Source organism: Penicillium mononematosum (genome assembly GCF_028829835.1).
Source record: "Penicillium mononematosum strain IBT 11891 chromosome Unknown utg000002l:1.0-8112719.0:1.0-8118358.0, whole genome shotgun sequence".
Classification (NCBI taxonomy): domain Eukaryota; kingdom Fungi; phylum Ascomycota; class Eurotiomycetes; order Eurotiales; family Aspergillaceae; genus Penicillium; species Penicillium mononematosum.
Window position 1 is genome coordinate 1487246 of NW_026643272.1, and position 21605 is coordinate 1508850.

General features: G+C 47.7%; 8 protein-coding genes across 8 annotated transcripts; 3 read left to right on the forward strand and 5 right to left on the reverse strand.

The window, feature by feature from the left end:
• Window positions 1-1730: 1730 nt before the first annotated feature.
• N7519_002311 (uncharacterized protein) lies at window positions 1731-3000 on the reverse strand (the record flags this gene model as incomplete). Its single annotated transcript, XM_057289089.1, has 3 exons — window positions 1731-2664; window positions 2738-2871; window positions 2935-3000. The coding sequence occupies 3 exons, from the start codon at window positions 2998-3000 to the stop codon at window positions 1731-1733; spliced, it is 1134 nt and encodes a 377-aa protein (XP_057150291.1).
• A 3257-nt stretch (window positions 3001-6257) lies between these two features.
• Window positions 6258-7667, forward strand: utr2 (putative cell wall glucanase (Utr2); the record flags this gene model as incomplete). The annotated part of the gene is made up of 3 exons (XM_057289090.1): window positions 6258-6372; window positions 6427-6864; window positions 6928-7667. The coding sequence occupies 3 exons, from the start codon at window positions 6258-6260 to the stop codon at window positions 7665-7667; spliced, it is 1293 nt and encodes a 430-aa protein (XP_057150292.1).
• A 668-nt stretch (window positions 7668-8335) lies between these two features.
• N7519_002313 (class I SAM-dependent methyltransferase) lies at window positions 8336-9947 on the reverse strand (the record flags this gene model as incomplete). The annotated part of the gene is made up of 11 exons (XM_057289091.1): window positions 8336-8417; window positions 8472-8900; window positions 8971-9157; window positions 9214-9239; window positions 9289-9329; window positions 9382-9457; window positions 9526-9567; window positions 9617-9646; window positions 9700-9756; window positions 9810-9868; window positions 9918-9947. 11 exons carry the CDS (start codon window positions 9945-9947, stop codon window positions 8336-8338), a joined length of 1059 nt encoding a protein of 352 aa, XP_057150293.1.
• An 843-nt stretch (window positions 9948-10790) lies between these two features.
• On the reverse strand, window positions 10791-11879 carry N7519_002314 (uncharacterized protein; the record flags this gene model as incomplete). The annotated part of the gene is made up of 1 exon (XM_057289092.1): window positions 10791-11879. One exon carries the CDS (start codon window positions 11877-11879, stop codon window positions 10791-10793), a length of 1089 nt encoding a protein of 362 aa, XP_057150294.1.
• Window positions 11880-13790: 1911 nt separating this feature from the next.
• On the reverse strand, window positions 13791-15516 carry N7519_002315 (cytochrome P450; the record flags this gene model as incomplete). The annotated part of the gene is made up of 5 exons (XM_057289093.1): window positions 13791-13965; window positions 14012-14178; window positions 14237-14347; window positions 14397-15259; window positions 15318-15516. 5 exons carry the CDS (start codon window positions 15514-15516, stop codon window positions 13791-13793), a joined length of 1515 nt encoding a protein of 504 aa, XP_057150295.1.
• Window positions 15517-15853: 337 nt separating this feature from the next.
• Window positions 15854-16953, forward strand: N7519_002316 (Clr5 domain-containing protein; the record flags this gene model as incomplete). The annotated part of the gene is made up of 2 exons (XM_057289094.1): window positions 15854-15981; window positions 16044-16953. 2 exons carry the CDS (start codon window positions 15854-15856, stop codon window positions 16951-16953), a joined length of 1038 nt encoding a protein of 345 aa, XP_057150296.1.
• A 404-nt stretch (window positions 16954-17357) lies between these two features.
• On the reverse strand, window positions 17358-19716 carry N7519_002317 (uncharacterized protein; the record flags this gene model as incomplete). Its single annotated transcript, XM_057289095.1, has 3 exons — window positions 17358-18219; window positions 18286-18987; window positions 19040-19716. The coding sequence occupies 3 exons, from the start codon at window positions 19714-19716 to the stop codon at window positions 17358-17360; spliced, it is 2241 nt and encodes a 746-aa protein (XP_057150297.1).
• Window positions 19717-20903: 1187 nt separating this feature from the next.
• Window positions 20904-21431, forward strand: N7519_002318 (uncharacterized protein; the record flags this gene model as incomplete). Its single annotated transcript, XM_057289096.1, has 1 exon — window positions 20904-21431. The coding sequence occupies one exon, from the start codon at window positions 20904-20906 to the stop codon at window positions 21429-21431; it is 528 nt and encodes a 175-aa protein (XP_057150298.1).
• Between the last annotated feature and the right edge of the window lie 174 nt (window positions 21432-21605).

Here is a 21605-nt window from a genome sequence, read left to right on the forward strand (position 1 = left end):
CGCCCATCCTTCATCCTCCAAGTTGCATGATACATTTATTTGGCACATAATGTATGCCTCTCTAATCTTTTTTTGTCATTAATTTCTAGGCCTATTGTTTCCTAGTTTCTGCTTCGCCATGGTTAACTGATCTCGGAGTTTGAATTTACCAGGACAATTTCACTTTCGGATTGAATTCTTCTTGCGTCGGGTTGCAGGTTCTTGTTTTCTACATTTTGGTGGGGGTTCGGGTCTAGCCAGGTCAAGCATGGCCGGAGTTCAAAGATTGAAGGCATCTACGAGTTACATGGTGTTTGTTTCTTTTCTTTAATACTCAATGTCTTGGGCTATCTTCTATCTATCTTTTCTTACGACATAATGCTGCACATCTGATTATCTATCTGATATCTATCTGACTTGATCGACATATTTTGCTGTATTCTATGGTGATGCTATCTATCTCTGGTGTATCTAAAATTAACCGTAGAAATTTATTTGAGTATAAAGCTGAAGGTCTTGTCCATCGGGATATAGGCAACGTCCAGTTTCTATGTCACATGTAACCTGGACTTGCACACTTTTCTACAACCTAATCTTGGAAGTTGTAAAGATCAACTTCAACATATAACCTAACAATGCCTCTTTTCTGCCGCCTTTGTTATCCCTTTCCTTTATCAACATGTTTCACAGGGCCTTGTCTCAACCCGTTTGAGGTTGCGTGTGAACATTCATTGAGATGAAGACAAAGACCAATGATTCATTTTACATGTTCCGATATACCTACCTAGGTAGGTACCTCTCTCATCGCCATCATCATCATCTTATCTATCCCCCAGTTTTATCCTACTCGGTGTTACCACAGCCTATTTCATATCGACCTTCCTGTCTGGTGGGAATCTGATCTCACTGGCCTTGGCCGAGAACCACGTGCTGGTTTCTATAGATATATGATAATCTATCACTATAAATCCTTACCTATCTTGAAAAATAACGGACAGCAACCAGTCCTGCCTAGCTACAATGGCGGCTGCTCTGATATCTAGCGCACTAAGCGTATTGTCTATACTCTGTCTTCGGCTTCTATGTATTTCACAAGGTCTGGATTTCTTTTCTCTATGTCCTTCTTATGCTGTCTTGGATGGTCGTCTCACGGTATTCTCGCTGTTCGTTCATATCCTTTCCACGGTATTTACTTGGTGACCTTATAGATAGTGTCTCTTTTTAAGGTCTATTAGTTAGCTGATGTCTGCTTTGAAAATTATTGGCTCATTTGGCTCCGATGGCGCCTTAGCTTCTCGTATCTTACACAGCATATCAATATGACTTGTCTGTGAATCTATGATCACCAAGCAATTCAGGTGGGGTCATATGAACAATGCCTGAATACCTGGTGGCAATTTACTGGGAGATATAAGTTACAGAAAGCCACCGAGGGAATACAAGAAGTGAAGATTTTGTACAAAAGGCGTGCCATTGTAAGCTAGCCATAAAAATCATGAAATGCGCCTCCCGCAAACAACCTGATATCCTAAGGTTGTTCGGGGCAATACATGCAAGAAGATAAAATCAATAAACAAGAGCAAAAATAAAAGACTGCCTTGGCGGAAGAGAAGAAGGATGAGTCCCAAGGACACCCTAACGCGCTCTCTTTTTTTTTGGCCTTTTCATATTTCAAATACTGTTGGGAAAACCGAAGAGAGGTAGAAACCCATGTAGAATGCAAAACAAAAAGGAACAGATGTAAGAAATGGTCAATTGCAAATGATCACCTCCGAATATTTCTTGAGGACTGCTGTGAGATCAATAGCACGACGACCGGTTTGAGAGTCATCGTCTGAACTGACAAACAAGGCCTTGAAATCCGGACGGATACCGTTTGCTGCATTTCCCTGGAAAACGATCTCATCGTCTTCTTCCTCTGGTGCAAGATTGTGGGTAAACCCGGAATCAAGGCCAGCTGCAAGCAAATCCTTTTCTTCTGGACGTGTGTCGGCGTCAAATCCACCTGGAAGGACGACAGTCAGGTCATTGTCAAGATCAATCAACGTGCCCCTAGTGACCTCCTGCGCCCGCTGGTTTGTGTGCGATGCATGAGGTAACCTGCCCTCAATGGAGCCGGACACGGGCGAACCTGGCAGCGGTGGTTGGGTCGTGACTAGGACAACACATTCCTTGACTACCGCGGGAGAACAGTGGCTGCTGACGGGGGTGTCCAGACCCGCTGAGCCGGCATGAACCGCAGCAGCAATGGTCTGGTGGAAGGATCCATCGTCACCGTCCACCGGGACCAAGACCCCCCGAGCTGGCCCATCGCTGCCTATAACAGCGGGCCGCTCTGACAAGCTCTGCTTCCCCTTTGATTCAAGATTGGCCGTTTGTGCTGCTTCCATGTCGGCGACCATGTTTGGTGGAAATCGTACAAATTCCACGTCGTGGTTGAAATCCAATAGCACGCCCTCTGGCGGCGATGTTGCTGTCACGGCAGCTTGAACTCGAGGGGGTCCGGGGTCGGCATCAGGGCTACTTGAGTCCCTCGCTGTGTCCCTAGCGGTACTTGCTGTTGCCTGAGCCTGGGAATTTTGCGTGTCGCCAGCGCGACTTGCGGAGGCTTCGCGCTTGCCCCTGTTAATTGGATGAGGTCTGCGGTAGTCATTGTAGGCTCTACGGCGGTTTCGGCGTTTCTGGCTATTGGAGAGACGCTGTTGATAATGTCAGCATTCAATGCATTATCATGTGTCATGTGGTACTCAGTACTCACAAGGGGAGGAACCTCCGTTTCTTGAATTCCAGGACAGGGGAACTGGGAAGACCTCTGTTCTCGAAGAGAAGTGCGAGGTTGCCTTCTATTGCGCACAGCTCAACTGCTAGCAGGAGCTCATCGTTTTGCACAAGCTGTTCGTCGAGAAAGTTAGCGTGAGATCTGAAGTGAAACTGATGAAAGCGGTTATGAATTACCCAGCCATGGCATTCGCGAAGGAGGGACTGAGCCCTGCGTATTTTCTCGAGCGTTCGAGTAGCCATGTCGTAAAGGAAATATGATGTGATGCAGAAGTAAAGGTGAGGCGAGAAGACCAGGTATGTAGGTACTAGGTTGGCAGTAGCGAGAAAGCGCACGCCGAAATTGTTAGTAGCAAGGCGAGGAAGGTAAGAAAGAGGGAGGAGTTGCAATTATTCATGCAGTTGTTGAAGACTCTAAGGTTATTGGTGAGAACTGGGATGGAAGGCGATGGTTGATGAGAGTTGAAGATCCAAGGAATGTCTATTTTATACCTCGATTCTACAGTCTCTTGGGTCTGCCATCACTACGGCGCTTTAGTGGAGATATAATAATAGACTCTGCCTATTGCCTAGGCATTTGTGTCCTTATGTTGTCATGCTTCTTTCCCGAGGTCACTTAGCATATTCTTCCTGCATCCAAGGTTATAAGCACTACTTATAACATGATAGCTCTGCTCCCTGCTTCATCTCCAACAGCAATAACAACAGCGATCTTTCTTGTCCTTCATTGCCAAATATCAGCACTGACCTTACACTCATCGCAATCTCAACTTTCATTCATCTTTGGACGGAGACCCGCTTCACCTCTCTATCTGATCTCATCCTATTTGCCCACTTGGTCACAATCATATTCATCTCACTTATGCACTCGCTCATTTCTTAACCGCCGTTTGTACACTCCACTTCTATCCGATTGACTGCTACGCAGCCAGATACTTATAACTGGCCTCGTATTCTGCCTATCTTCCAGATGCCCCACGTACTCTGGCCAATGGTCTAGAAGTCCCAGGTCCAAGGCAGCCGGAGAGAGCCAGAATCACATTTGCGCGGGTGCTAGACCTACCTCGAATAGGACTTTAGGGAATCCAAGCACCCCTGCTCGTGTAGAAGATGGGACCAATATCACCAAGCCTGTCATTGATGTCATTACGACGCCAGTACTACGAGCACAAAGGGTACTCGTGGACTTCGAAGAGGACATAAAAGTCATTGATGTGCTGCTAGGCATCGTTGCCACCATGAAAGCATTGCAACTTGTTCACAGCAAACCAAAGAACCAGCTGAAAGTGAAGTGTGGTTATCCGGTAGATAGCGATCAACTAGGGTTTCTCATATACTAGAGCATACCTGAATTTCTTTTTCTTTCGCTTTGTTTCTTGACCCAGCATATATAATTATTTCAATGCAATTGAAGGAGACATTCTGTATAACCGATAGAGAGCAGAGTCCATGGACATGGAGAATTGGAAAATAAGACTGGTATTAACCCCCCATACTTGCTCGGTATAGAGCAATGCGCTGATCAATTCATTTGTAAAGCCATGCAATTCTTTTTCTATGGATTACTACTTTCTTGTTTTCAACGGGAGTTTATGATTCAAACATGTGGTCTTAATCTATGGGTACGAACAAGAACTGTAGAGTAGTCATAAGTGCACTAAGCTAGAAGAGGCAACTCAACACACTCATGGAATTTGACGCACAGGTTCAACATTGGAGAAAACGTGTCTTCCATATTTTGAATTAGACCAAGTTCTGCTCTTTCTCCAATGCCACCATCTCCGTGCAATGTAGTCCGATCGAAACCTGTTTAACTGCAGCAAAAGTAACCAATACTCAAATCCCCTTACATTCCATCGTGACACATGACACATCCCTTGGCTTCCAAAGCGTACATAACGAGATATCATACGGGGTAGATCTAATGACGTGTCTGTAGTCACTTATGCATGTAGATCGGAGATTGCCACATTCCTTCTGGAAGGATACCTGAAAACAGTCGGTTGCTGGTGAAGAAAGTCGGGTTATGCTTATCTTGTCCGTTATCAGTTCCCCCTATTATCGCACCCAGCCACGCATAACCGAGAACGAGAATGGAGCTAAAGAACCATGATCTGTCATTTTACGCCCGTGCCCAACACTAGCGATCTGCGTCCCCTGCCCAGTGTTTGGTGTATCCGCCGGTATCTGGTGACTGGCTAACAACCGAGGCAGATAAGGTTAGATAGTCTTGGATCACCGTTTTAATAGGCGGGAGGTGATTCCACTCGCTGGTCAAGTCTTGGGGGCGAAATGAGCTTCCTAGTGCGGAATACGGGCGCTTGGTGCCGAGAGTGCCGAGAGGGGATATTCGAGTGTAGCGAGCTCTTGGGAGCTTGTGGCAGCCTAATGCAAGTCTCGTGGAGTAATATTATCGAAATTTGGGGCTGATTCCTCCTCTTTGTCTTAATGGCCACATTTAATTTTCGGACGGCCTAATTGGTTCGGCTCAAGACGCCCACAAAAATGGATATCGGAGGTCCGGCTCCAGGGGTATCAAAGTGCACAACGTGCAATATTCGATTGTACAAAACAAAATGTACTTCACACTCCGTATAGTACATATGAAGTTCAATATCGAGTACCCCGATTATGTAGACATTCCCGAACCGCATGTCGATCAATGCAAAGTGCTTTCTCCGCAGAGAAAGGGAAAGTGGAAAAGTACCAATGCTCGCGCTAGTATTCTATTCATTTTACAATTTCCACTGCAAACACCTGGAGCTGTCTCACTTTCAACGTCACGCATGGACTCGGGGTATTTTGGGAATCATTGGTCAGATAGACTAATTTAAGTAAAAGCTAAGATTGGCTAACTTGGTCAAATTCCGTCGCAGGGATGACTATCTTTCTGTTCTGTCATACCACGTTGAATCCGGCTATCATCACCTGGGATCAGCTGCTCAATACTAATTTAAAATACCAAGAATTACCATTTAATACCATTTAATATCACGCACAGACGGAAATCCCCGAACCTCTCCACAAAGGAAAAGTGAAAATTAAAAATTGGAAAAAAAGTAAAGGGAAAAGACAGCCAATCAGAATCATTCCAAGGTTAGAAAGTTGACCCTTTTAACTCCGAGCCGTGGACCCTACCTTCCCAGGATTGACGGAGTTCATCCTGATTGGGTTAGATCATGTCAATTCATGTTATTCTTGTTTTTTCCATTTTCCATTTTCCATGTTTTCAGAGGGGGATGAATATCATATTAATAACTATTCGCCTCCCTCCGTTTTCATTCTCTTTCCAGCGACTCCAGAACTGCTTTCGTTCTGTTATAATCCTCGCCATTGCAGTGTTATATTCACTTGCTGCCTCTCGTTTTTATACACCTTTAACTTACCTTATTTCCCCCCCCTTTTTTCGCTTCCCCACACTTTCCCTCATTTCCTGTGGCTTGGATTCAAATTCCTCGATATTCTGTCATTTCCACTGTATATATAAACAGTACATAATAATGGTTCGCTTTGTGACATCTTTGCTCCTGGCCTCGCTGTCAGTGAGCGCCTTTGCCGCACAGAAGTGCAACTCTAGCAGCCAGTGCAAGGAGGAGAAATACCCCTGCTGCTCCCGTGAGTGATAATCCTCCAGATCGCAATTCATAGCTAACAGGTTTTTCAACGCAGAATATGGTGAGTGTGGTACTGGTGCCTACTGTCTCGGCGGTTGCGACCCTCTCGCCTCGTTCTCTCTTGATTCCTGCGCCCCAATGCCCGTCTGCGAGAGCAAGACTTACACCTGGGAAAACCTCGACAATGCCGTCACCCAGGACAAGTACCTTGGTAACGCCAGCGCTGCCGACTGGACCTACAGCGGAAAGGTTAAGACCGAGGATGGCAATCTGATCATGACCATGCCTGCCAAGAGTGTCGGTACTCTCTTCGCCAACAACCACTACATCTGGTACGGCAAGATCTCCGGAAAGTTCAAGAGCTCCCGTGGCAAGGGTGTCGTGACCGCTTTCATTCTTCTGTCCGATGTTAAGGACGAGATCGACTACGAGTGGGTCGGCGCTGATTTGACCACGGTGCAAACCAACTACTACTGGCAGGGTGTTCTGGACTGTAAGTCAAAGCCAATAGAAGAAACATCTGATCCGAATAATCGATACTGACCTAATGAATTAGGGCACAACAGCGGCAACATCACCGTGGATGGCGAGGACACCTTCAATGACTGGCACACCTACGAGATCGACTGGACCCCTGAGAAGGTGGACTGGATCGTCGACGGCTCCGTGCAGCGCACCCTGAAGAAGGACGACACCTACAATGAGACCTCCAAGCAGTACGAGTTCCCCCAGACACCCGCCCGCCTTCAGATGTCGCTCTGGCCCGCCGGCCAGGCCAGCAACGCCCAGGGCACCATCGACTGGGCTGGTGGTGAGATCGACTGGAACAGCGAGGACATTCAGGATCCCGGTTACTACTATGCCACCGTCGGCGAGGTTAGCGTGAAGTGCTACGATGCTCCTTCCGATGCCAAGAAGGACGGCGACAAGGCCTACATCTACGCCAACTCCGCTGCCATGGAGAGCGATATCTCTATCACCGACAACTCCACCGTCCTTGCCTCCCTCGGCGCCACCGGTCTTGACATGGATCTCGGCGCTGATAAGTCCAGTTCTTCATCCAGCTCTGCGTCCAACAGCATCCCCACCGGCTCCGGCGGCTCTGGTGGCATGTCCGGTGACAACACTTCCTCTGACTCCGGTACTTCCACCACCGATGGCTCGGAGACTTCCACTTCGGGCTTCACCCAGGGATCTCCTACCCAGGACAGCGGTGCGGCTGGCCAGAACGAGCGTGTCCTCCGTGGCTCTCTCTTCGGTGTCCTGGTGGCCCTTGTTGTTCTTGTGACACTGTAAATGTTTTGCTGGTTTGATCTATATATCAGCGTTTCATCATTTTTATTTTCTTCTTTCTTGCCATGCTTATTGCACAGCATCGGGTACATTTTTCTTGTTGACTATTGTGCATCTTCGCTTCGTGTCTGTCTCTGACTGACCTTGAACAAATCACCTAATGAATAACTTTGTTCCTTGTATCTTTTTTCACTTCTTCCTTGACTAGGTCGTGATGTTCAATGGTCGATTGCATACGCATCTGCACTTTTCCTCCATTTTTTGTTCGATATACACCCACCCGGCGTTTTTTGGCCGGTCTATGTCTGTCAATTTCTTTCTGATTTATACCACGTACTGCTTCTGATCCCCTGCACATGACTGGAAAATAGCTACAAGGTCCGTGTGATCTTTTGTTCATATATACCATATTTTTCAGACTGCACTCTATGAATCCTTTTCTGCTGTTGAGTCACAGGTAAATCTGAGGACCTTGTCTAAATACAGGTAGACCTCCCTGTAATACATAATTAGCTCGATCACAAGTACACCAATTTGTCCGAAAGCAATGGGCGCTGTTTGAATAGACGTCTCAATATTTTGAGCATAGATGCAGAGAAATACAGCGACCGCAGAGTCCGTGAACGCCACAAAAGAACCATCCCCACCTGCCACGAAGGTTCAAGACATCCTTACGGCGATGTCTCAGCCTTAATATTGACATCCTTCTCTTTCAATTCCTCCATGGTAGGCTTTCTTGCCCACACGCGGTTCCTAAAAATTGTCAGCACGGAACCACTCAGTTATGCGATTGAAAAGAAAACCTACGCAGGTTCATACGCATGGATATGCGGGTTGCTCAGCTCCGTGCGCACTTTAGCCAGGAACACATGCACCTCCTCTTTTGACCATGGCACCGGTTCTCCAAAGTGAGTGAGAAGCCACATCGCCCAACCTTCTAGAGCAGCGTTCCAATGGCCATACTGAAGGTGTCCGGCCTCCTTTAGAGCATTATCCTTAGCCCAAGGTCCGATAGGAATCTTATACTTCTCCTCATGCACATCAACAAACCCAGCTTCCTCGATAGCGCCACGCATCGTCTCATGAGTCCTGAGCGACCGCCCGGCTCGCTCAGAGCATCTAATAAACATGTCGCCCCACCCATATAGCTGGTGTTCCTTCTTCAAGGTACCGTCATCGCTATAGACTCGGACGTCTAATTCCATTTGTTCGATCCAGCCACCAGGCTCCAGGGCGCTATTACAAAATAGGTAAGAAATTCGGGCGCGATGTCTCAGAAGATGGATTAGTACGGATTGAAACTCACTCGTAGGCTTGTTTGTATAATTTGTGCCATCCATCCGGAGGGAATGCGCCATACATTAGGCGCATGTGGATAAAGTCGAAGGGCTCTCTCCATGTCCACTCCCGAAGGACATCATCTACCTCGAAGAGGCAGTTCGGAGGCATCCATGAGACGGGTGGGGGGAAGATATCCACTCCGCGGACGGTGGCTAATTGGTTTCAGTTAATAATCGTTCTAGAAGAAGTCGAATCAAGAACCCAGTACCTAATGGATAGCGATCGGCCACATCACTAGGGGTTTGTTAGAGACTCTCTTAGAAGGGGTTATCATTCAACTCACATTGCCCAACTCCCTTGGCCAGTTCCGATATCCAATATATTCTATATTCAGTAGTCAGCGGGATGTTCGAGGATCGCCTCTGTATAAATTTACCTTAGGCGAATCGCCGATAGGGGCGCGGAAAAGAGGATTCGGCTGATCGTGATCTAGCACGAGAAACATCATATGTCTGAGTTCGTTAATACCATAGCTCTTCTAGCCAGCGAGAATAAGGTATGGGGATGGGATGCGGTTTACCCAATCTCAAACGCTTCGAATTGCTGCTCATCAGAGGGACCCCTTGATATTGTTACTTTGTGTAAAACAAGTTATTTGCTTCGGAACCAACCAGTAGTCATCTTCTTTAGTGGCTTGGTATCTATATACCGAGTCAGTCTTAGGGATTGGTTTCAAACTGGGGAGTATACTGACCTTCGGCCGTTTTCCACTCGTCCCCTCGCAATCGCGGACGAAAGAGAGGTGGTATCCCTACATACTGGAGTAAGAACTTGACCATATATATCATTCCGAGTGGCGCTCACGACTGAAGGTCCTGCGGGTCCATGCCGTAGCCAGTGGCCATAGTGTAGAAATCTGGGTCCTAGGCGAGAGTGAGAACGACCACATCAGATTAGGGAATTACCACCTACCACCGCGATTTGATCCATTTTTTCAGCCATGGTATCGACACTTCTGCAAATGCTGGAAGGTTAGAAAAACTGTTAAGCAAGAAAAGCGAAGGTGGAGTGTAAGGGTGTCAGGACGGGGCGGGACGACAAGCCGGGGGGTCCACAACCGTTGAACTAGCAACGTGAGCCGAGCCCTATACGGAGTAGTATGACCAAATTAGGCTGGATACATATGAACTCACACAAAAGAAATACGAGGGGAAGCACGGCATACTGGTGATCCGTGCCAATATTTCCCCCTATATATTGTAGTCTGAAATACTTGCCGCCCCTTCATAAAGCGGCACAGGAAAATCATGTCGGTGGGTACTCCGTACATATACGTATATATATTATACGTACTTTAAGATAACTTGAAGTATCCATCTACATACATATGTAGGTACGTTGTACCTAGGTAGTAATTCAGGTAACTATCTTAACTTTTCTGCCGTTCTATATTGTAGTAGTTAGTTAAAGCAAGGCATTCAGGCATATATAGGCACCAACCCCATGTTTAAAGGTTGAACCCTGACCTTTATACTGCGTAGTCCACGTCATGGGAAATGGTTTACCTGGTTGAGATGGGAACCTAGTTCTATCGACTTTGCTTCTGCAGATTAAAATGATAGTGGCTTTGGGCGTATCACAAATACACTACTTCCAATTTCTAAGGATCTCTTATGGAAGTCTAACGCCAACTCCCACAGTGGTGACTGTAAAAAATAAAGTAAAAATAAAAATAAAAGAGAAGCGTTCAGACAGTCCAGCCAAATTTCATTAGTCAAGTTCTTTTGTGCAAACTGACGAAAAACACGCTAAGTGCAAGTCTCCTCGACGGTTTTCGCATCTAAATCAGTACAAGGTGGTTATGTCACTCTCAACACGTTGGACGCTGCTCCAGTGTTCTTCCATGTACTGCCGCGCTGACATGGGAATAACGGCAGGGCATAGTCTATTCACCACAGGCTGCAGAACTACCTCATCTTCCAGATCCCGGGTATAAGCTAGTTTGAATTCAGCCCACATCTGCCCCATAAAATCGTCCTGTGCGGTCTCTCTGAGCTTCATTTCAAGATGCCGAGGCTTGACCACATCGACCTGGAACTTCTTCCCTGTGACGTCTTCTGCATGGGTCAACAGCTCGCCCATAGTGAGAGTATCTCCGACCATAGTCATGTCGTCCTCCCACTCTGGCAAGTCTAAAGATGCCGCCACGAATCGGCCCACGTCTCTCAGAGATGTCATGCTGATCCGCGGCCACCGGCCGTCCTCGGTCTGAGGTAGCTCAGCAACTCCATTTCTCAGCCCAACCAGAAACGCCCCGGAGCCATCTTTCAGATCTCCTTGCCGCTGCAGACCCTGGCACGCTTCGTCTTCGCCTGCGGCGTAACCTTTCCCAGCCGCCAACTGTCGAAGCGTCGTCTCCTCGTCACTAGTTGGCGATGGAATTGGGTACATTCCAAGGCCGATATAGTTCATAAAGGACCCGATGTTGAACTTCGCAGACTCGATTTTGTCCTTCTGCTTTACGCACGCATCCCACACACCCTCATTTCCCCACTTGAGAATGGATATGTTTTCCGACCCTACTGGCCCAAAGCCCCATTGCGATGGCGCGAAGCGTTTGCAGCCCGCTTTGACCGCGGCTTCCAGCAAGTTGACTTGTATTTTTGCCTGGGACCCATCCACAGCCGATGTAACAGAAACAACCGTGTGGACACCGTTCAAGGCGGCTGCGAGGGAGTCGACGGAATGATAATTGACCGGGTGAAGCTGGGCACGCGTTCCGTCTTTATCGATGGCGCGGAGCCAGAGGGGAGCACTCGGGTTGCGCGAGAGTATCACTATGTTCCAGAAACTTTGCTCAGAAGATATAACGGCAGTGATGATGGCGCGGCCAAGGCCGGCAGATGTTCCTCCAGCAATGGCTAGGGTAGGCATGTTTGACTTCTCTGTGTTGGGTGTAGTGTTTGATGACGACGAAGACACCGAAAGTATGGAAGATGTAGGGATGTTATTTATGAGGTTATAAACTGTAAGGAGTAGCAGATGTGGCACTTTCCCGGTCTCTTATACCATTTCCAGACGCCGAGACCGGAGCTTAATTGTCGTTGAATGTTTTCCCATTTCCCATTTATCATTAGCCACCTGGGCACCGGAAGACAAGTTCGCCGGACCCCGCGGGAGCCGCTGTCCAGAGGTGAATTCCACATGTCCGGCTGTGTCAGCGGCTCATGTATTGAAGTCCGCCCGACAAACACTCGCGCGAGTGGAGGAGACTCAAAAGTAGGACCCAGTACCCGTAGACAATGACCTATGTTGTAATAAAAAGAGAGTGCAAAACAGAGAATATCCAGAAACGGTATCCTTGGTCCTAGCCTCCCTCTTTCCTGCCTTTCATCAGCTCATTACAAAAAAGCCCACCATGGCATCTGTGTTCCCTACAATTCCCTGCTATTTCTTCTGTTTCGTCGAACCCACGCTGCTTATCCTTGCATTCGCAACAACCTGAATATTCCCATCGTCCTAAGTTACGTGTACACCCAGTCAAAGCTCGCACGCACCACTGTGTCGTTTGCTGCCAACCGAGCGAATCCTTATATTCCAACTCAGCAATCTCTTCTTCTTGATTGCAGTCATCGAACTCTACATCTTCTACTCAACCACAGATATTAAGGCAGTGCAAGCTTTGCTAACAGCCCTTTGGTAGGGCGACCTAGGACACTTAGGAGTTACGACGTGGTGTATGGGCGCGGCGGCACTGCGCAATCCACGACCTTGGACCTTAGAGAACTGGGGAAATATCGCGATCCCTACGCTTTTATTTACCAGGACTCGGACTCAGTGCACAGGGAATGCGGGGCTGGCTACTGAGACAATTCTGGTACGGAGTACTATCCGCATTGTTGTATGACGAAATGATCTTCGGCCTCTTGCTAAGCCGAGACCGAAGCTCCGAATCTGCTCCCTTTCCCGCTTTGGGATCCATCCTATTGGCAGAACTAAGGATGGGACAACTGGCGGGTCCCGCTAGAATTCCCGGTCCGACCACAGGCACCAGTGTATGGACAACTGTAACCAGGCGCCTGGGTAGACGACCGAAACAGCCAGCAGCTGGCGCATCAGGACACGACGCTGGTAGTGCCTATTGGTGCGAATCATCAGCACGATTTTCTCCATATGTACGAGACAGGAAACGAGGCCATTTGGACAGACATGTTACCGGGACATGAGACACACAACGGGTTTTTCGTCAGCTGTCGAATAGAGAGCAGCTTCGGTCAGACAGACGTTCCGCGAGGCCCTCGAGCAAGATGCGCTGCACTACCCTAAACATGTTTTATCATGGAATTAAAGAATGACCTGATTTGCGTTCAGTTCTCCGTCCCTGTCTGGACTGGGCCCTTCACTGGCATCACTCAGCTTTTGTGAAATGTCTTCTTGCTCCTTCCAGTCACGGGAGAGCTATTCTGTGGGTATACCCAAATCAAATGCACCCACAGAATCCTCTTCAATTTCAGATATATGTTCTAGTGTAGATAATGCCTGGAACCTCTGCATATTTATTTTTGGTTCTATTTCTGCCGAATATGAGTCTTGCTTCGCTATTTTTCAACGGTTCTTGGTTAAGCCCAAGCTCCTAATTAAGCTCTTGATGTTAGCTAACTGCAGATAATCACTGCAAAGACAGGGCTTACACCTGTCTATGTATGTTGATTACAAAAGAGCTATTATAGATTAAAGAACTAGAACAGAGAATGCCATGAAAATATAGTCCATTCAAAAAGCGGAACAAAGTAAGTGGGAGTACTGATACTGCAGAACATCAAGCATCGTCACTAACAAATTCGATCAGCCCTGAAACATTTCTGTTATTCTTACTCGAACAGAAAACCTTCCCTTGACAGGGTATGGCAATCCCTTATCACGGCCCAGCTTTATATTCTCCTCTTTCGTATCTACCAACTCAAGGTCAAAGTTCCGAGCAAACATGGCCAGTGTAAGATATATTTCCGCATAGGCGAGACTTCATGATGAGCAACAGTCCGGAAAACGATTGGGAGATGACTTACTTCATGCCCAGACACTGTCTGCTTCCTTTACCAAAAGATACCATGTATTTCCTCAGGTTGAGACCCTCTGTAGTTGCTCGGATCCATCGCTCCGGATCAAACTTGTCAGGACTGGGAAAGATAGATGGGTCATGGTGGACGAAGTATACCGACTGGCTGACGGGTGTCTGTAGAATGTAGCTTGTATAAATAATGAATCCACCTACCTAGGAAGGTATAGCTTACTCCTGGTGGAATCACAAAGCTTTTGTACAACAGTGCTTCGCTCGGGGCGATGCGAGCCAATCGACTGCTGAGTCCATACGACAACCGAAGTGCCTCTTGAATAACCCCTGACTGGAACCAGTGAGACTCATTCCATTATTGCAAAACAGCTTGGACTGACCAGGAAAGGCAATCTCTCTAATTCTGCCCACTTTGGCTGACTGGCTGGCGAAGGCATCACCTGCGTCAATTCATCGAACAATTTCTGCCTCAACCCCTGGTCCCTTGCCAGATAGAATGCAGCAACAGATAAAGTTCTTGCTGTTGTCTCTGTTCCAGCTCCGAATAGTACCGATGCTTCGTCCACAAGCCGGGCCAACGTCCTCTCCTTTTTCGGTACAGATTCAGCTGTCAGGGCATCAAAGATGGTTTCTGGTCTGCCCGTGGTCTTTGCTTTCTTGTTTAGAGCATCAGCAGCCCTCTTTCGAGTCCGGAGTCTTGCGTCGATCATCTCCCCAAAAAGACCTTCTGGAAGGCCCAGCATCTCAATTATCCAAAAGGGAGGCCTCGAAAGCATGACTGCAAGCATGGGTAGGGAGCGATTGATATGAAAAATGCGAAACAACGAATCCAACGCTTCCATCATGTCGTTCTTGAAATCAGGCACGTCCAGATATCCTAAGCTTTTTCCATGTGAATAATGCGTGATGACATCGGCAGTCAAAGCCGCAAATACAGATGGAATGCTCAAGACCACCTTCTCCTGAAATGCTCCCACAAATCGCTTCCGTAATATGTTGACTTTTTCCTGTATAGTCTCTTCAAGATCCATCACAGACCGTTTGGAGAAAAAGTTGTTCAGTAAGGCCCGACGGAGCCGGTGCTGCTCATGATCGTTTGTCGATGCCATCGCACCTGGAGTTAAGAGTGCGACGGTAAAAGCTGGATCTTTATGTCGAACTCGTTTTCCACTTGTGTATATTTCATCATAAAAGGCGGGGTCTTTGATATGGATCTCTCGTGGATTAATTCGAACGATTGGTCCTGGAAGCTTTTAATTATTACAGTTGGCCTTGATGGTGTATATAATTCCTACACGTACCATATTTATCGTGCATCCGTTCGATCTCCCATATATACATACCACCTTTGAGCACATCATAGTATATCTCGGGCAGATATGAGATGGCAGCGAGCTTCGGACCTGGGAACTTGGAGAGTGGATGAAGATATAGGCGGTAAATGGTGCGTGTGGTGATATACACAAGAACGATCAAGACTGACGTGGAGATAAGAGGCATGGTTCAAAGCTGGAGGCCCGGACTAAAGGATAGTTGAACAGCATTCTGTTTTATACCAAGTATATGATTCTAAAGATATGTAATACAATCTGGGCCATATACTTATGAGGTCTTGGCGTAAAAGTACACTGCATTAGCGTTGAACCCAATGATAATCGCGGTGGATAACAAGAGGGGGTATCTGACAACGCAATACGAGCCTTATTGGCTGAGTAAGAGAAGCAGCCCTCCAGGGCTGGAGAATTCGAGATGAACTCGTCCCCCTTTTCCCGTCCCTTCCCCAATACTGAGGTCAGACACCATTTTTCCACTCCAAGCTCAGGCATCTTTGAACGCAATGCCCACAAAATGGGCCACTGAGTCCGACTGGACCGAACATAGGGACACTATAATAAGCCTTTACCGTCAAAAGTCCCTTGCAGAAGTCATGGAGCACATGCAACGAGATCACCAATTCCGAGCTACGTAAGAGCGCTGTTTGTTCCAATCCTCAACCTCGCTTGAAAGCTAAACCATCCGTTCTATAGAGCGCGAATGTATAAAGCAAGGCTGAAGACATGGCGTATTGGCAAATACACCAAGCGGAGCACCGACAAGATACCACCTGCAAGCGTAGATGACGCTACTGTGTCCCGAACCCCAAGGCGACCAATGCCTAGCGTAGACCCAGCGCTCGGAGCACCGGGCTCCCAGCAGAAAGTTCTGGATTGCCTGAAGATCCTAGAGAAGTACATCAATGTGAACTCGACTGGCGGGCGGTGGGAGGTGTCATCTACATTCATGGCCTCGCTCCAACATAGCGACTGGTTGGCACAGATTACCACAGTTACAATATTTCTCAAAGGAGGACAGTTACAGGACGGGTTTCGACTACTAGGTGGTTGTTTCGAGGCCTGCAAAACAAACCTCAAGGCAGAAAGTCCCTTGCTCACCTCTGAGATCTTCATGGGGGCTTTTCAACTTTTCACCATCTCGCCTAGCTTAGGATGGTCATTTTTGAAGTACATTCGCGATCTAAGCGGCATCGTTCTGGATATGGCTCATCCGCTGTTTCTACTACTATCCAAGTATTTGACCTTGGACAAGGAAGCATTTGCGAACTGTAGTGACCTATTCTTGGGCTGTTTCCTCGACCTTATGGCGAGATGTGTCCCAGGCTGGGACCAGTCGCACCGTGGCGCACTATTATTGACAACCGGTCGTATTTTCTTACTTAGTCTCATCGAATTCTCGCAGTATGAAGAGTTGACACGGAAGTCTAAAAGCCACGAAACCATGCCGTTGTTGTTGGGTCAGCAGGTCCTACAATACCAAGGCCAGTTGCCACCCGCAGCCACGCGATCAGACACATTGTCGCTTTATTCCCTTTTCCCAGCACGAATCAAGGTGGTCGAGAAATGGGGAGGTATCGATTATTTGTCATTTGAAGTCCTCTGATGTCTACAAGAAATTGGATTCGTTAACAGGGCGGATGCGTTGTAGTCCCATTTCTGATCCGTTTGCTCTCTCCATTTTGAAATTCTTGAAGGCACCGAACCTAACAAATACTCTTTGTCCTGGACTTAGCCATTCGCATTAACTGTATTTGTTCAAATTGCATTCGATAGAAAAGTCAGACAAAGGATAATCTGAAGTGTCGCTTTCATATGATATGATCATATGTTTCTCCCGAATTAGCCTCTCCCCAGCCAGGGTCATGCCCGTCTTCAGCATCATCTTCTTCCGGCGGCATCACTAGATCTAGCTTCAAACTAGGATCACTGCAACCATGTTCCCATCCGTCATGGTAATCACAATGATCAGGTTGTCCATCTTTGACAATACAGCCAAAACCACAAGTCCTAAACTACCCATCCTTCCACTTGGCCTTCCTCAGCAGGCTCAGGAGCCACATTGAAGTTCATTCCATAGGTTGCATCAAAGCTTTCCTCCTCCCCAACACAAATCAAGTAAGCCATGCGAGCATATCGTTCCGCCTGCTTTGCACTCTCAGGCGAAACCCCAAGCAGGGTCCTCCAAAGAATAATCCACGCGACAACAAGATTATCCATAGCCAGTCCCCATTTCTTCACAACAAGCGGCCCTTCCACGCCTCCCTCAATCACAAACCCAACCGCCGCGAGAGCCTGAACCACAGCCTCCCTAGCTTCATTCTGCTGCATTAAGCTGTCATAAACCCCAGCAATCAGAGTAAGCGGTTCCCACAAACCAAGACGCAGCACCTGCTCCAACGGGCGCGAATATGTCTCGGTTAGACGATCAATAAGGACCTCAGCACGGCTGCAACTGTACTCAGAACTCTTTTCCAGCGCCATGGCAATCTGCGCGCGTTGTCTGACCCGCATCCCGAGAACATGGGGCACAGTCGCCTTGATGTCGACGCACATGGTGCAGGAGCACTCGAAGCCCCAGTGGCGGAAGTCCATGGGCTGGTTTTCCGGGGCAGGGAGCAGGTACCAGATTGTCACCTCGGTGTTTGCGGGGATATCGGCGGCTGCGCGGATGATCATCATATCACCAATGAAGGCGCGGTGTGCGTTGCTCACGCATGAGTGGTTGATCATTGAGGCATAGGGCCATGTGCCGCAGTTGTGCAGCCTTCCGGGGCTCCCACTTGCGTCGCGCGCGTCGTGGATATGGTCTCCTCTCGAAGAGGTTGGGCTGCCGAAGCTGTTGAGGGAGATTATGCGGGCGACTTGGAATCTGCAGGTAAGAAGAGGATTTGTTAGCTTTGGTTATTTAAGATGGAGTGTCTTGTGTGTTAGTTACGTGTCTACCACCGGCTTGCCATCAACGAGGCCTGTTGAGACCTGTCTGAATCCGTTGCTGTGGAGGTCGGTTATTGCTGCTGCCAATGATGGGGTTTTGCACAGCTTTTCGATGACCGACGATGCGAGCGCGAGTTGGCCTCCTCGGGTGGTCGTCCGCGTTTCCGTGTTGACATGGAGGGTGCTGCTCCACCTTGGCCTATTATGCTGCTCGGTTGCGTATGCAAAGGCTTTCTCGCAGAGAAGCAAATCGCCGACTTTGACTGCCTCCGTTGTGAATAGGCCTCGTCCCTGAGACTCAGTCTGTCTGACTGTCACTGGGCCAATCCATGTCGCATGGTCCAAGAGTGGCGGGTGGGTTTTCGATGCTTTCTCCTGCATCTTGCTGAAATTGTATATGCCCTTCTTTTGCTCGGCAAGGCGTGCAATAGCTTCACGAAAATCGTTCCTGGCACTGACGTCTTCGGGGTTCTTCTTGCAGAGTTTCGTGAATAGATCGCAGCTTTCCCGGAACCTTCTCAGGCGGTACAGGGTTTGCGCTTTGCCCCTAAGGGCTTTGTCAGATTTTGGGCCTGCGGGAACGGCATCTAGATCGCGCAGAGATGCATCCCACTCATCGACCTGGAAGAAGGCCAGGCCCCGGTAGTACAGGAGGTAATGCTTCTCTTCCTCTGTCGGCGAACACTCCAATCCTTTGGAGTAACTATCATTGTGGTCAGCGTTGTTAGCTATCGAATATTTCACTGGGACTTCACTATTCAGTGGCAGAATAGAATTTTCCTCGGTTGAGGTCCTCGTTACCCATGCTTAGCCAATCCCCGGCCATCCACTGAGAGGTTTCAAGCTCTGGAAGCCGTTTCCGCCAAGCTGCTGGGACCATCTCGTCGAACAATGGGATGAACATGATATCAGAAACATGATCAACTCTGATCCCGTATTCAGTATCAGGCATGGAAGTCAGGTATGGCTCCTTCACAAGTAAGATCTGCCCTTTGTCAGCACAGCCATCCTGGCAGCGGAGCTTCTCGTTCAGCATTCGGAGCGAGATTGGATCTTTCTCTTCGTCTTCCACAATGGCCATCACCGCACCCATGCTTTCAGCCTGGGAAATTGTTCTGACTAGAATGTAAGAGCCGCTATGATGAGTTTCAAGACGCAAATCTTTCAGCATGACCTTTTTCAGGCCTTCCAGCGGAGCGAGACACGGCGGGTAGATGGGAATGGCAAAAGAGACATCCACCGCGCTGCCGCTACTTTGGCGGCGTGATTGTTCCTTGTCCGTCTTCTGCCAATACTTGAATTGCTTCAAGAGTTCATCCCGTGTCAACTTTGGTTTGAAGGGCGTTCCCCTGAGGGCCTCGGCAGCTTCTAGGGCACGGTTGTGTTCGCTCAAGAGCTTCTCGCTCTCTGGGTCCTGGAGGAACCTGTCCATCTTCGAAGCTGTTGTTCTTATTTTCAGAGTTTAGTCTACTGATGGAGCAAACAGTTAATGGAGTTCAAATCTTACCGATGATATCGAGGATAGATTCGAAATGTGTGGTGAAGCAAAGTGATTGGGCGATGTGAAGGCTAGCTGCATGTGAACAAACAGCGAGAGGGCAAAGCACGCGAGGAACAAATACGCGTAGACACTGGATTATTTGGTCTAAACCAGCAACTGCGACCTTCGAATGTTCTGCCTTGGATGATACAGCCTGATTTGTGCATCTGAGCTTCGTACCATCTTAAAAATTTGCCTAGATAAGGGAACGGAATAAAGAAGTGCCTCCCCATTTGCATCAGGCTATGCTAAAGAGACATAGAAGAGGCCATATAGCGTTTTTATGTCGAGAGATGGCTACAATTAAGCAGTCTTTTCTCTTGTTTCTGTACACTAGACTCCAATAAAGTTAATGGCTGTCGAAGAGATTTTATTGCCTAGAATCTGGACTACAAGATATGCGTTACGCAAGACATGGTAGTATGTATGCTTTTCATTCGTGATAGCTTCATATAACTCTCTGGATGTCCACAGGTAGGAACATTGAAGTCTATCACAGCTGGTATTTGGTATTTGGCTTTGTCTGTTCTGGTTGACTCTTTCTTTTTTCTCTTTTATCTCATTATGCTGCTTTCCATAATGATCCATTTTTTGCTTTCTTAACATCTTGTATAACATATGGTCACTTACATCAAGGTAATATAGAACGTAATGCTCTCTCCAGGAAAGTAAACAGGGTAGCAACATATAAGGCTTGGTTCTTTAGCCCACTTTTACTTCATTCTCACTGCTCTATGAAGCTAGATTCATCTATCAAGGGCAGGATTACTTTATCACTGCGCAATCACCTTCTTCGTATATGGACTTCCAACTTCTGTTTTAGGACATGTTCTAACACCAAGTTACCCCAGGTTTGCCACATAATAAGTCATCCTGGTTAGTCCCAGACCACTCTCATTTCAGACTTCACACCACAATCCACCAACCGTCCTTCCAGGGTTCGCACAGAAAGTCTATAACCACCGTCGAGCACAAACAGGCTTCTGCATCGAACTCCACGAATACAGAATACATCTCTCTCAAAACAGACAGAGACAGAGCAATCAGGCTCGTGTGTCGTTCACACGAGCTAGTTCAACATGTGTCTATTTGTCGAAACCCACTACTCCAATTGCAAGCATACGTGCTTCGAGCTCTACCTCTTCTGCCGCGAGATCCTCCGCCAGCTAAACCGTATCAACGATCCAGACCAGCTCAGAGACTACGCTTTGCCATTTGACCCCGATTGTCCTACCTGCCAGCCATACACAGTCATAAGTGGTTCGATCGCAGAGAGCAATTATCCACAACAACACTTTCACAATCATGACCAGGGTCAGCATGGCCCTCAAATGGTTATGCCTGGTCCTCAGGATCAATTCTCCAGTGGATTGTCTATGCAGTATCCACATGCTCAGGGCCAGCCACCGTTCAGCCAGCAACCTGCTGCTCAACCATCAATCCCTGGCTTGACATACATCCAGGGTTCAGCACCCGCTAGTACCATGAGACAAACCACCCTTCGTCCGGATGTGAATTATCTGAGTGCAATTTCGGAGAGTAATATCGTGCACCAGATGATGGATTTGGTGGAGAGCTGTCCTGATTGTACTACAAAGGCCCTGTGATATCGAATTTTGCTTGTTAGAATATGGGTTTGTGGCTGGAGATACAAATGTTTGATAATGAAGTGATACGTGTAGAATCCTATTGAAGGTGTTTTACTGGACGATATTGAAGTTCGAGGAGAGAATAGCACACAAAATACCAACGCCATTGTCAGCTGTACGTAAATATTCGAG